General features: G+C 35.3%; 2 protein-coding genes across 3 annotated transcripts in view; one reads left to right on the plus strand and one right to left on the minus strand.

Moving 5' to 3' along the window:
• Positions 1–112: 112 nt before the first annotated feature.
• LOC149743750 (beta/gamma-crystallin) lies at positions 113–1075 on the minus strand. Its single transcript, XM_089881852.1, has 3 exons — positions 907–1075; positions 534–655; positions 113–287 (listed from the first exon to the last, which is right to left on the minus strand). Exons 1-3 carry the CDS (start codon positions 913–915, stop codon positions 164–166), a joined length of 255 nt encoding a protein of 84 aa, XP_089737978.1. The 5' UTR covers positions 916–1075; the 3' UTR covers positions 113–163.
• A 133-nt stretch (positions 1076–1208) lies between these two features.
• LOC149743751 (cubilin-like) overlaps positions 1209–13839 on the plus strand; it is a 35778-nt gene continuing 23147 nt past the window's right edge. Inside the window, exons 1-24 of one of the 2 annotated variants that reach the window (XM_089881423.1) lie at positions 1209–1978; positions 2030–2156; positions 2215–2370; positions 3361–3399; positions 3476–3577; positions 3828–3931; positions 4237–4384; positions 4564–4702; positions 4755–4886; positions 5064–5159; positions 5376–5494; positions 5659–5848; positions 5900–6015; positions 6144–6249; positions 6299–6430; positions 6521–6705; positions 6843–7199; positions 7432–7609; positions 12049–12209; positions 12345–12510; positions 12579–12795; positions 12870–13000; positions 13070–13191; positions 13252–13325. In XM_089881423.1, coding sequence (XP_089737549.1) covers positions 1884–1978; positions 2030–2156; positions 2215–2370; positions 3361–3399; positions 3476–3577; positions 3828–3931; positions 4237–4384; positions 4564–4702; positions 4755–4886; positions 5064–5159; positions 5376–5494; positions 5659–5848; positions 5900–6015; positions 6144–6249; positions 6299–6430; positions 6521–6705; positions 6843–7199; positions 7432–7609; positions 12049–12209; positions 12345–12510; positions 12579–12795; positions 12870–13000; positions 13070–13191; positions 13252–13325 — 3392 coding nt within the window. In that variant the 5' untranslated portion in view covers positions 1209–1883. The other variant, XM_089881432.1, reaches the window with a different exon arrangement.

Raw genomic sequence — 13839 nt, forward strand, 5'->3', positions numbered from 1 at the left:
TTCTACGGCGCCAACTAGCGACGACGACGATAATCGCGGCTTACAGTCATCAAGTATGACGTAACAATCGATATTAATTACAATCGCGTGACGCAACATAATTACAATCGCATTATGACGCAACAAAAGCTTCTTTATTTTCACATTTATTGTGACGTAAAAATCATTGTTGTTTCACCGATGACAATTCGTCGTCGTTGCCGCCCCATGATCCCGGGTTAGGGTACTTCCCCGGGGTAAGCTTATATGACGGACCGCTGAACCCTTCGTCGTCGAAAACGAACCAACTGTAAAAATAATACATTTGTTTCTTTGAATAAAAAACAACAAAGATTATTAAAAATTAAAAAACTGTTATTTATGTTGTAAACTTATGTCCGGTAGACGTCGCTAGCAAGCACGACTTCTTGTTTTAATAATAAATGATACCGATTGACAAAAGCCAACAATTGGTTTGCCCATAGACTCTTTAACAGTTATAACTGCGTTATAAACGCTTGACAAACATATATTATTACGTCATAACGACTTACGTTCCACTTTCGACAATAATCGACGACACAATATCATTGAAACCGTGGACGTTCAAGTCCGACACTGAGGTTTCCAATTCCAACTTTTTTCCCCCGAATTCAACGTCTTCGAATAAAATTATCTGTGAAAAATAAAAGAAGAAGATTTTATTTGAAAAGTTGAGTAATATTTAAAACTAAACCGGCCTATAGCGATAAAACGACAGTCGTTAAAACACGCTTACTTTTAAACACATTTTACTTTTAATTGATAAAAGCGTGGTTATTACACCTGGCAGACAAACAACGAGTTATTTATACAAAAACCGCTTGTAACCCCCTATATTCCCCCCTCAACCCCCCAAACCCCCAACTCAACCCCACTCCTACCTACCTTGCCCATTGTTCCACCAGCAACGACCCACGAAACTTCGATTGTACAAAATGCGAAATAAGCAGTGGTTAGGAGGGTTAGAAGGAAAGTAAACGAAATCTGATTTGCGCTCACTTGTCGTCCTTGTTACATCAATAATTCAAACGTTAACAACATAATTAATTCCATCCCTTCAACAATGTTTTATAACAAACCGCCTTCTTCATGGCTTTGTTTCTTCATTTTTATTCAACAATTAACATTATGACGTAACATACACAACCATCTAAAGTATTATGACGTAATAATAAATGGGTTTTTAAAACAAACAACGTCACGATAATTACATAATTCATATTATGACAAAACAAAGTAATTGCTAATGCATGTATTATGACGTAACACAGCACGATAAGCAAGATTGTTTTAATAATTAAAGTTCATTAATACGTCATAAGCTCCCTTTTAAGCACCAAGTGGTTATGACATAACAAACAAAATAAATAAAACGATCACGTGATAAATTGTTAGTTATTGTTGCGTCATATTAGTTCGTTTATTTGCTCATAATAAATTCTTTGTTGTGTGACTTGTGACGTAACTTAAGACACGAACTACGTCATAATACCAATTGTAGTTGAGGATTGATGTCGCCACCAAGCGGATAAAACCAAATAGATATCGTATATAACCTTGGATGGTGAATAATAATCGATATTATACGTCATCATACGTAATAATGACAGAGAGGGGATTCCCCCTCGTAGAAACCACGTGTTGTTTGTCCAACACAAACAGCACTGTGACGTCACAATGCTGTTTCATGGTAATTATGTCGTAACAAGGATAATAGACAAAGGTATTATGACATCACATAGCCCGTACCACGCGAGCATCTCATAAACCAGACGTTTTATTTGTTTGTTGTACCACTTAGCACCGAGATATAACACACATATATTTCGTGCAACAACCACTTTCGACCCAACTCTTCCGTAATGAAGTCGATTGTTTTTATTTTGTTTCTCGCTGTTTATAGCGGTTGTAGCGACGATGATGACGTCATAGTGGATTCAAGAGTTTCAACCGAACAGTAAGAATTAACCCATTTAAATGTTTATTATGACGTAATAATATACTTTAGATCTCGAATGTACACGAACAATGGACATCTATTCTTCGAGGCTGGCGGAGGATTTAATATTTCTTTCAAAACTAAACAGGGGCGGGTGAATATTAACGATAAGGATCTAGATGTGGTTACGACACAGGTGCGCCATAATGAAGTTTACCACGTCACCGATATATTACGTCATTGATACGTCACAGGTGACGCAGAATCAGCTTGATATAACCGACATTAAACAAAATGGCGGGATGTCACCTGGAGCTGTCAATCAAATCGATAATAACACAAAGTTGATTGGGGAGTTAAAACAAAGTTTGGAAGAGCAACAACAAACTATGACAAAGTTAGAAACAACGGTGAGCGTTTGACATTGTTGGGTAGCGCGCAATACTGTAGGAGGTGGGGTAATGGGTTCAAGGCTCGATGCTGCTACTAATGTGCGCGTATGAGTCCTTGGGCAAGACGCTTAACGGTAATTGCTTCAACCAAGTGGTCACTAATGGGTTGTAAAAATTATCAGGCAAACATAAAAACAATCACCCACTGAGTTACATACATGGTAACTTGTAGGTGGACATGAGGCGTATGAAACAGAACACCTGTGTTATAACGACTGTCGTTGCCCGCCATGCGAGGATAAATAAGTTACATACGAGGTAACTGGTAAACAGGCACGAGGTGTATGAAACAGAACACCCGTGTTATAACGACTGTCGTTGCCCGACCATGCGAGAATAAATAAGTTACATACGTGGTAACTTGTAAGCGAGCACGAGGTGTATGAAACAGAACACCCGTGTTATAACGACTGTGGTTGCCCCGCCATGCTAAGATAAACAAGTTACATACGTGGTAACTTGTAAGCGAGCACGAGGTGTATGAAACAGAACACCCGTGTTATAACGACTGTCGTTGCCCGACCATGCGAGAATAAATAAGTTACATACGTGGTAACTTGTAAGCGAGCACGAGGTGTATGAAACAGAACACCCGTGTTATAACGACTGTCGTTGCCCGACCATGCGAGAATAAATAAGTTACATACGTGGTAACTCGTAAGCAGGCACAAGGTGTATGAAACAGAACACCCGTGTTATAACGACTGCCGTTGCCCCGCCATGCGAGGATAAACAAGTTACATACATGGTAACTTGTAAGCGAGCACGAGGTGTATGAAACAGAACACCCGTGTTATAACGACTGTGGTTGCCCCGCCATGCTAAGATAAACAAGTTACATACATGGTAACTTGTAAGCAGGCACAAGGTGTATGAAACAGAACACCCATGTTATAACGACTCCATCATGTGAGGATAAATAACGTCTATATTTTTACCAATTATTAGGTTGGAGACTTGGTAGCCACCGTACAAGCAATGGAAGAGGTGAGCCGCTGTGTAGCTTGTGTTTATTTATACTTGATTGTATAACATGTGCTTACACTTTAACATAACCCCCTAGGTATCCTTAAAAGATGATTGTTCCAGTAATCCGTGTCGCAATGGCGCCTCGTGTGTTGATTTGTACGACGACTACTTTTGCCAGTGTAATGAGCTTTATCAGGTAAGGGGAATTACCCATGTTTACCGACTAAATATCGTTTGCCAGCAAAGTGGTTCTGGTTTACAGTGTTGAAAGGTTATACGCCCAAAGTTTATATTAACGACGGCAGTAGACATATTAAACTGGTCGTTAAAGTTTTCGTGTTGCCACCGATTGCGGGACACGTTATGTTAATGTACAACCCACATATAATGATTGGCAGGTAATTATGCCACCGTGAATTTCGAAGGGTAATTAAAATATTGTACAGGGTCACGATTGTGAAGTAGATGTTGATGAATGCTCATTGTTTGTTAACAATGGGATGGGATGTAAAAATGGCGGCAAGTGCGTTAACCTTGTCGGCGATTTTAGGTGAGTTTGTGTTTATGTTAATTCATTATATTCACTCAATAGTTATGTTTGCTAAACCTCTAATAGATTACCTACCGTAGAATTATTTATTTTTTGCAAAAGTTTATTAAAATTAAAATAACCTTTTTGTGCCCTGGTCACTAATTAAAGAAATTCTCAACATTATATTATTACACAAACATATTATAATAATACACAAAACATATTATATTAATACACAAACATATTATATTAATATATAAACATATTATATTAATACACAAACATATTATATTAATACACAAACACCTTCACCCCCCCCCCAGGTGTGATTGCGATCCTGAATATAGTGGAAGATTCTGTGAATCGAGTTACAACGATTGTTTGGACGATGAGTTTAAATGTGGTCATGGTTTGTGCGTGGACGGGCATCGGGGGCAAGTTGGTACACCCATGTTTTCGTGCATATGCGAGGTAAGATGGTACATTATAATTATGTTTGTTTTGTATTTAACAACCACGTGTTTTGTTTGACAATTTCTTCCGGTAGTTTTTCTACCTATACTGTTGTTTTGCCACTGAATTTTGTTTTCATATCACCTATTCTTTATTCTTTACTACCAAAGATATAATAAAGTCATCATTCATCCCAGGATGGGTGGGCAACGTCGAACGATGACCAAACTTGCAACAACGACGTGAATGAGTGTCAAGAAAAACCGTGTTCTAAGAATCCTGAAGTTCAATGTTTCAACAAACCTGGTTCTTATACATGTGGTGGTTGCCCTACAGGTGGCTTATGTGCTGTACCAGTATCATCATATTATAACCCAACCCACCGCAGGGTACATTGGCAATGGTTGGGCTTGCAGCGATATCGATGAATGTTCATCGAGCAACGGTGGTTGCTCACAAGCTCCTCTAGTGGTGTGTATTAACACGGCAGGTTCAAACACGTGCGGGCCGTGTCCATCAGGTGGGGTTGTTGGGGGTATTATAAACTAGTTGTCGTGTTAATTTCGTAATGCCAAAGTTTTAGTTTGATTGGATGGTAAACACATCAAATGTTGGTCAGATGTTGAACATGGTAACCATGTTAACCCACTAACTTTAGTTGTAGCACACTATGTGTTATAATATACTTTACACACAGGTTACACTGGTGATGGGAGGGTTTGTGATGTCATGAATGCTTGTGAGGTCAACAATGGTGGTTGTGATGTCATAGCCACATGTACAGTCAATCCAGGTATTAAAGTAACGTTGTAATATTTGTTGCCGGGTGTATTAAGCATGCGTGAGTTCTTCTGGTAATTGTTTGTTATAGTGATCTTAAAGTTTCGACGTTTTATCTGCCGCACAGCGAGACATTAACAGGCTTTTTAACGACATCCGACTCTCGCTGTATGAAAGTGAAACATTGGAACATCACAAACAATTATCTCATAGAATAATATTTCCACAGCTGTAGGTAACATAGTAACATGCACGTGCCCCGATGGTTTTCTGGGGAATGGTGTTGGGGTAGGGGGGTGTGTACAAGGTGATACATGCGCAGATGTTTGTGTTAATGGCCAATGTCAGGTAACCAGTTCTTTGATTGTCCGTTGCGTTTATCAGCCGTACTTTATCTCTCCTTGAATATTTGTTACCATTGTTGTTTTTTTGATAATTTCTTTTTCTTCGTTGTTTTAATAAAATATCCATCGTATTTTAAGAAATAAATGTTATGTTCATTTGATTTTCAGGAAAACCAGGATAAAGTTGAATTTTGCGTTTGTAACATTGGATGGAGCGGCGTTAATTGTGATGTCAATATCGATGATTGTTTGACCCAGCCATGCAACAATGGGGGTACTTGTATAGATGGGGTTGGGGAGTATTATTGCAAATGCTCCAATAATTATGGTGGAACTAATTGTGAGATCGATGAATCGGGTTAGTTAGGTTTATATGATTAACTTCATATTATAATGGTTGTCATTATAGGTTGCGGGGCTTATTATGTTCAAGACTCAGGTTCGTTTAGTTTTCCTGCCATGATTGGACAAACTTACCCTTCGAGTTCTAATTGCGCATGGGTCGTTCAAGTGGCAGCCGGGAAGGTGGGTACAGGGAGTTATATAGGGGAGTTAGGGGTTGTATATAAGGGGGGACAGGGGAGTTAGGGGTTGTGGTCACTAATGGATTGTTTAAATCAATCAGCCACAATAACAGCTTCACTCACACACAGGTTATCGAAGCTACGTTCCCCATATTTGAACTTGAACCTCACCCTGACTGTGTTTATGATTTTCTACAAATCCACGATGGAAGTTCTGCATCGGCGCATCAGATAGGTGAACTACGTTCATATATTCATGATATATATTAATAATACACCCTCAGGCAAATACTGCGACACCACGGTACCGGGGGATCCACTCACTTCAACCCACAACCTTCTCTATTTCTGGTTTGTTTCAAACGCCCAAAATAATTACAAAGGATTTCAAGTTGTCTGGCAGACTGGGGACCCAGGTGTTTATACGATGTCTATGTTTATATATGATGTCTATGTTTATATATGATGTCTATGTTTATATATGATGTCTATGTTTTCTCCGCTAGTTTGCGGAGAATCGATCACCCACGAAACATACGGGGATATAAAGTCACCCGGTTACCCCGGCAACTACCCCCCTAACAGGGATTGTTATTGGACGATAGAAGTTGCTGCGGGGTTCGTTGTTCAACTTATGTTTGGAACTCTTGCGTTGGAAACACACGATAATTGTACCTTTGATTTTCTGGAGGTTGGAACTTAATTTAAATGAATATTTTACAACAGAAACTGCAAAACATGATTGAATCTCAAATTCTTAGCCTACAGTCATCAGCTTTGATAATTAATAATATGTCTATGTAATATGATATTTCTATGTCCCCACAGATACGGAACGGATTGTTGGAAACGAATCTGATCCTCGCTCGTTATTGTAGCTCTCTATCACCACCACCACTACTCTCAACTGCCCCCGGTGTGTGGATTTATTTTCACACAGATCCATACGTTAGCGACGCAGGTTTCCATATCACATGGTCACAACAACCCGTTGGTATTTCTGGGTGTGGGGGTTACCATGACGATGAGGATGGGGTCATTATCTCCCCCAACTACCCCAACCTATACCTAAGAAACCAAGAATGTTACTACCAGATCCACATAGGGGTTGGTGGGAAAATATTGTTTATAATAACAAACATGGATATTGAGGATCATGAAGAATGCTCGTGGGATTATTTGGAGGTTGGTGACATTTTTACTCAAGTGGTTTTTACCCATAACTTTACGCCTTTGCTGCTAAATGCACACACATAAATTATTCTTGCTGCCTTACAGTGCAGCGGCTTATTAATGTAATTCATTCGCCTGCCTTTAGTGCAGAAGTTACAATTCATAAACAAGTTTCATTCGTTCATAGTTACGAGATGTTTATCATTGTAATTTATTTGTTGATGTCAACCCCCCACAATTATAGTTACGAGATGGATCGGATGAGAACTCGTTATTAGTTGGCCGATTCTGCGGACAAACGACCCCCCCACCCTTTACTTCGACAACTAATGATTTATGGATGAAATTTCGTTCGGACGAAGCTCAAGGGGGAAGTGGGTTCCGGGCTACCTACACCGTGGCTTGTGGGGGGATGTATACAGGTATATACATGGTAACTTGTTGTATCAACAATATACATGGTAACTTGGTGTATCAACAATATACATGGTAACTTGTTGTATTAATAATATACATGGTAACTTGTTGTATCAATAATATACATGGTAACTTGGTGTATCAACAATATACATGGTAACTTGTTGTATCAACAATATACATGGTAACTTGGTGTATCAACAATATACATGGTAACTTGTTGTACCAACAATATACATGGTAACTTGTTGTATCAACAATATACATGGTAACTTGTTGTATCAACAATATACATGGTAACTTGTTGTATCAACAATATACATGGTAACTTGGTGTATCAATAATATACATGGTAACTTGTTGTATCAACAATATACATGGTAACTTGTTGTATCAACAATATACATGGTAACTTGGTGTATCAATAATATACATGGTAACTTGTTGTATCAACAATATAAATGGTAACTTGTTGTATCAACAATATACATGGTAACTTGTTGTATCAATAATATACATGGTAACTTGTTGTATCAACAAAATGCATGGTAACTTGTTGTACCAACAATATACATGGTAACTTGTTGTATCAACAATATACATGGTAACTTGGTGTATCAATAATATACATGGTAACTTGTTGTATCAACAATATACATGGGTACTTGTTGTATCAATAATATACATGGTAACTTGGTGTATCAATAATATACATGGTAACTTGTTGCATCAATAATATACATGGTAACTTGTTGTATCAACAATATACATGGTAACTTGTTGTATCAACAATATACATGGTAACTTGTTGTATCAACAATATACATGGTAACTTGTTGTATCAACAATATACATGGTAACTTGTTGTATCAACAATATACATGGTAACTTGTTGTATCAATAATATACATGGTAACTTGTTGTATCAATAATATACATGGTAACTTGTTGTATCAACAATATACATGGTAACTTGTTGTATCAACAATATACATGAAAACTTGTTGTATCAATAATATACATGGTAACTTGTTGTATCAACAATATACATGGTAACTTGTTGTATCAACAATATACATGGTAACTTGTTGTATCAGCAATATACATGGTAACTTGTTGTATCAACAATATACATGGTAACTTGTTGTATCAATAATATACATGGTAACTTGTTGTATCAACAATATACATGAAAACTTGTTGTATCAGTAATATACATGGTAACTTGTTGTATCAACAATATACATGGTAACTTGTTGTATCAACAATATACATGGTAACTTGTTGTATCAACACTATACATGGTAACTTGTTGTATCAACAATATACATGGTAACTTGTTGTATCAATATTATACATGGTAACTTGGTGTATCAATAATATACATGGTAACTTGGTGTATCAACAATATACATGGTAACTTGTTGTATCAACAATATACATGGTAACTTGTTGTATCAACAATATACATGGTAACTTGTTGTATCAACATTATACATGGTAACTTGTTGTATCAATAATATACATGGTAACTTGGTGTATCAACAATATACATGGTAACTTGTTGTATCAATAATATACATGGTAACTTGGTGTATCAACAATATACATGGTAACTTGTTGTATCAATAATATACATGGTAACTTGTTGTATCAATAATATACATGGTAACTTGGTGTATCAATAATATACATGGTAACTTGTTGTATCAACATTATACATGGTAAGTTGTTGTATCAATAATATACATGGTAACTTGTTGTATCAACAATATACATGGTAACTTGTTGTATCAATAATATACATGGTAACTTGGTGTATCAATAATATACATGGTAATTTGGTGTATCAACAATATACATGGTAACTTGTTGTATCAACAATATACATGGTAACTTGTTGTATCAACATTATACATGGTAACTTGTTGTATCAATAATATACATGGTAACTTGGTGTATCAACAATATACATGGTAACTTGTTGTATCAATAATATACATGGTAACTTGTTGTATCAACAATATACATGGTAACTTGGTGTATCAACAATATACATGATAACTTGTTGTATCAACAATATACATGGTAACTTGGTGTATCAATAATATACATGGTATCTTGTTGTACCAACAATATACATGGTAACTTGGTGTATCAACAATATACATGGTAACTTGTTGTATCAACAATATACATGGTAACTTGTTGTATCAACAATATACATGGTAACTTGTTGTATCAATAATGTACATGGTAACTTGTTGTATCAACAATATACATGGTAACTTGTTGTATCAATAATATACATGGTAACTTGTTGTATCAATGTTGTATCAACAATATACATGGTAACTTGTTGTATCAATAATATACATGGTAACTTGGTGTATCAACAATATACATGGTAACTTGTTGTATCAACAATATGCATGGTAACTTGTTGTATCAATAATATACATGGTAACTTGTTGTATCAACAATATACATGAAAACTTGTTGTATCAACAATATACATGGTAACTTGTTGTATCAATAATATACATGGTAACTTGTTGTATCAACAATATACATGGTAACTTGTTGTATCAACAATATACATGGTAACTTGTTGTATCAACAATATACATGGTAACTTGTTGTATCAACAATATACATGGTAACTTGTTGTATCAACAATATACATGGTAACTTGTTGTATCAACAATATACATGGTAACTTGTTGTATCAACAATATACATGGTAACTTGTTGTATCAACAATATACATGGTAACTTGTTGTATCAACAATATACATGGTAACTTGGTGTATCAACAATATACATGGTAACTTGTTGTATCAACAATATACATGGAAACTTGTTGTATCAACAATATACATGGTAACTTGTTGTATCAACAATATACATGGTAACTTGTTGCATCAATAATATACATGGTAACTTGTTGTATTAATAATATACATGGTAACTTGTTGTATCAACAATATACATGGTAACTTGTTGTATCAATAATATACATGGTAACTTGTTGTATCAACAATATACATGGTAACTTGGTGTATCAATAATATACATGGTAACTTGTTGTATCAACAATATACATGGTAACTTGTTGTATCAACAATATACATGGTAACTTGTTGTATCAACAATATACATGGTAACTTGGTGTATCAACAATATACATGGTAACTTGTTGTATCAACAATATACATGGTAACTTGTTGTATCAACAATATGCATGGTAACTTGTTGTATCAATAATATACATGGTAACTTATTGTATCAACAATATACATGGTAACTTGTTGTATCAACAATATACATGGTAACTTGTTGTATCAACAATATGCATGGTAACTTGTTGTATCAATAATATACATGGTAACTTGTTGTATCAACAATATACATGGTAACTTGTTGTATCAATAATATACATGGTAACTTGTTGTATCAACAATATGCATGGTAACTTGTTGTATCAATAATATACATGGTAACTTGTTGTATCAATCATATACATGGTAACTTGTTGTATCAATAATATACATGGTAACTTGTTGTATCAACAATATACATGGTAACTTGTTGTATCAACAATATACATGGTAACTTGTTGTATCAACAATATGCATGGTAACTTGTTGTATCAATAATATACATGGTAACTTGTTGTATCAATAATATACATGGTAACTTGTTGTATCAATAATATACATGGTAACTTGTTGTATCAACAATATACATGGGTACTTGTTGTATCAATAATATACATGGTAGCTTGTTGTATCAATAATATACATGGTAACTTGTTGCATCAATAATATACATGGTAACTTGTTGTACCAATAATATACATAGTAACTTGTTGTATCAACAGTATACATGGTAACTTGGTGTATCAATAATATACATGGTAACTTGTTGTATCAATAATATACATGGTAACTTGTTGTATCAACAATATACATGATAACTTGGTGTATCAACAATATACATGGTAACTTGTTGTATCAATAATATACATGGTAACTTGTTGTATCAATAATATACATGGTAACTTGTTGTATCAATAATATACATGGTAACTTGTTGTATCAACAATATACATGGTAACTTGTTGTATCAACAATATACATGGTAACTTGTTGTATCAACAATATACATGGTAACTTCTTGTATCAACAATATACATGGTAACTTGTTGTATCAACAATATACATGGTAACTTGTTGTATCAACAATATACATGGTAACTTGGTGTATCAACAATATACATGGTAACTTGTTGTATCAATAATATACATGGTAACTCGTTGTATCAATAATATACATGGTAACTTGTTGTATCAACAATATACATGGTAACTTGTTGTATCAACAATATACATGGTAACTTGTTGTATCAACAATATACATGTTAACTTGTTTTTTATCACAGCACCAAACGGTCAGCTACAATCACCCTACTACCCCCTAACTTACCCAGCCAACAAAGATTGTTTTTATGAAATCCGTCAAGAACCGGGCAACTTTATAATGTTAATGTTTGATGATGTTGAAATAGAAGAAGAAGCAGATTGTAATTATGATTATATAGAGGTGATTGTGACATCATAGTTGTTAATTGTGATATCATAGTTGTTTATATTCTCATAATACTCATGTTTTCAAGTTTTTAGGTAATATTCATATATCTGTAGTTGCATATAAATGTTTGTTATTATTATGTTGCAGGTACGCGATGGTTCAACCACTGACGCTCCATTATTATCGAAGATATGCGGAACTACTATACCTGCTCCTATAATGTCATCACACAACTATATGTGGATTCATTTTGCCAGTGACGCTCATACTGGAGGAGGGGGGTTCCATGCAACATATACAACAGAATATACAGGTCATATAACATAAAGCTTGGTTAAATAATGACGGCAACAACGAAAACTTTTAACACTCTCTCCCCAGGTTGTGGCGGACTTTACACCACCCCCTCAGGTTCCATCCAAAGTCCTGACCACCCAACCCCTTACCCCCATGGTGCGAACTGTAGCTACTATATATCCGTACACCCAACATTATTGGTCAATCTTCGTTTCTTATCGTTTGCTTTGGAACAACCCAACGATGATGGTGTTTGTGGGGATTTTGTCGAAGTTTTCGATGATCAAGTTTCACTTGGAAGGTTTTGTTTATATTTCACCTAATATATAATACAAAGACAAATCATAATAAAGCTTCTAACATCATAATATATAGGTACTGCGGGACAACTTCCCCCCCAGACATTTTATCAACAAGTTACAAAGTGACCATCTTCTTCAGCGCTGGTCAAACTATAAACAACGACGGATTTGCAGCGGCTTATTCAACTGTTAACGCTACTACAGGTATTGTGATGTCACCAATGTTTTGTGATGTCACCTATGTTTTGTGACATCATCAATGTTTGTACACAGCGTGTGGCGGGCTTGTAACAGCCAACCAAGGTTATATAACGTCGCCCAACTATCCGTCCAACTACGACGATATGCGAGATTGTGTTTGGGTTGTAACAGTTCAAACATCTCTGCAAATACGAGTAAGTTCATATAATACAACACATTATATATACAAACCCACAACACCCATTTATTCCAAGGTAAACTTCAGTGACTTTAGTTTGGAATCTCCCAACTCTGAGGGAGTTTGTGATGCCGATTACTTGGAAATCAGGTTCTTATTTATATCATATTTGTGACAAATCTGTTGGTATTTATATCATGTTTGTGACAAATCTGTTGGTATTTATATCATGTTTGTGACAAATCTGTTGGTATTTATATCATGTTTGTGACAAATCTGTTGGTATTTATATCATGTTTGTGACAAATCTGTTGTTATTTATATCATGTTTGTGACGAATCTGTTGATATTTATATCATGTTTGTGACAAATCTGTTGGTATTTATATCATATTTGTGACGAATCTGTTGGTATTTATATCATGTTTGTGACGAATCTGTTGATATTTATATCATGTTTGTGACAAATCTGTTGGTATTTGTATCATGTTTGTGACAAATCTGTTGTTATTTATATCATGTTTGTGACAAATCTGTTGGTATTTATATCATGTTTGTGACAAATCTGTTGATATTTATATCATGTTTGTGATAAATCTGTTGGTATTTATATCATGTTTGTGACAAATCTGTTGGTATTTATATCATGTTTGTGACAAATCTGT

Source organism: Ciona robusta, chromosome 1 (genome assembly GCF_009617815.1).
Source record: "Ciona robusta chromosome 1, ASM961781v2".
Taxonomy (NCBI): Eukaryota; Metazoa; Chordata; class Ascidiacea; order Phlebobranchia; family Cionidae; genus Ciona; species Ciona robusta.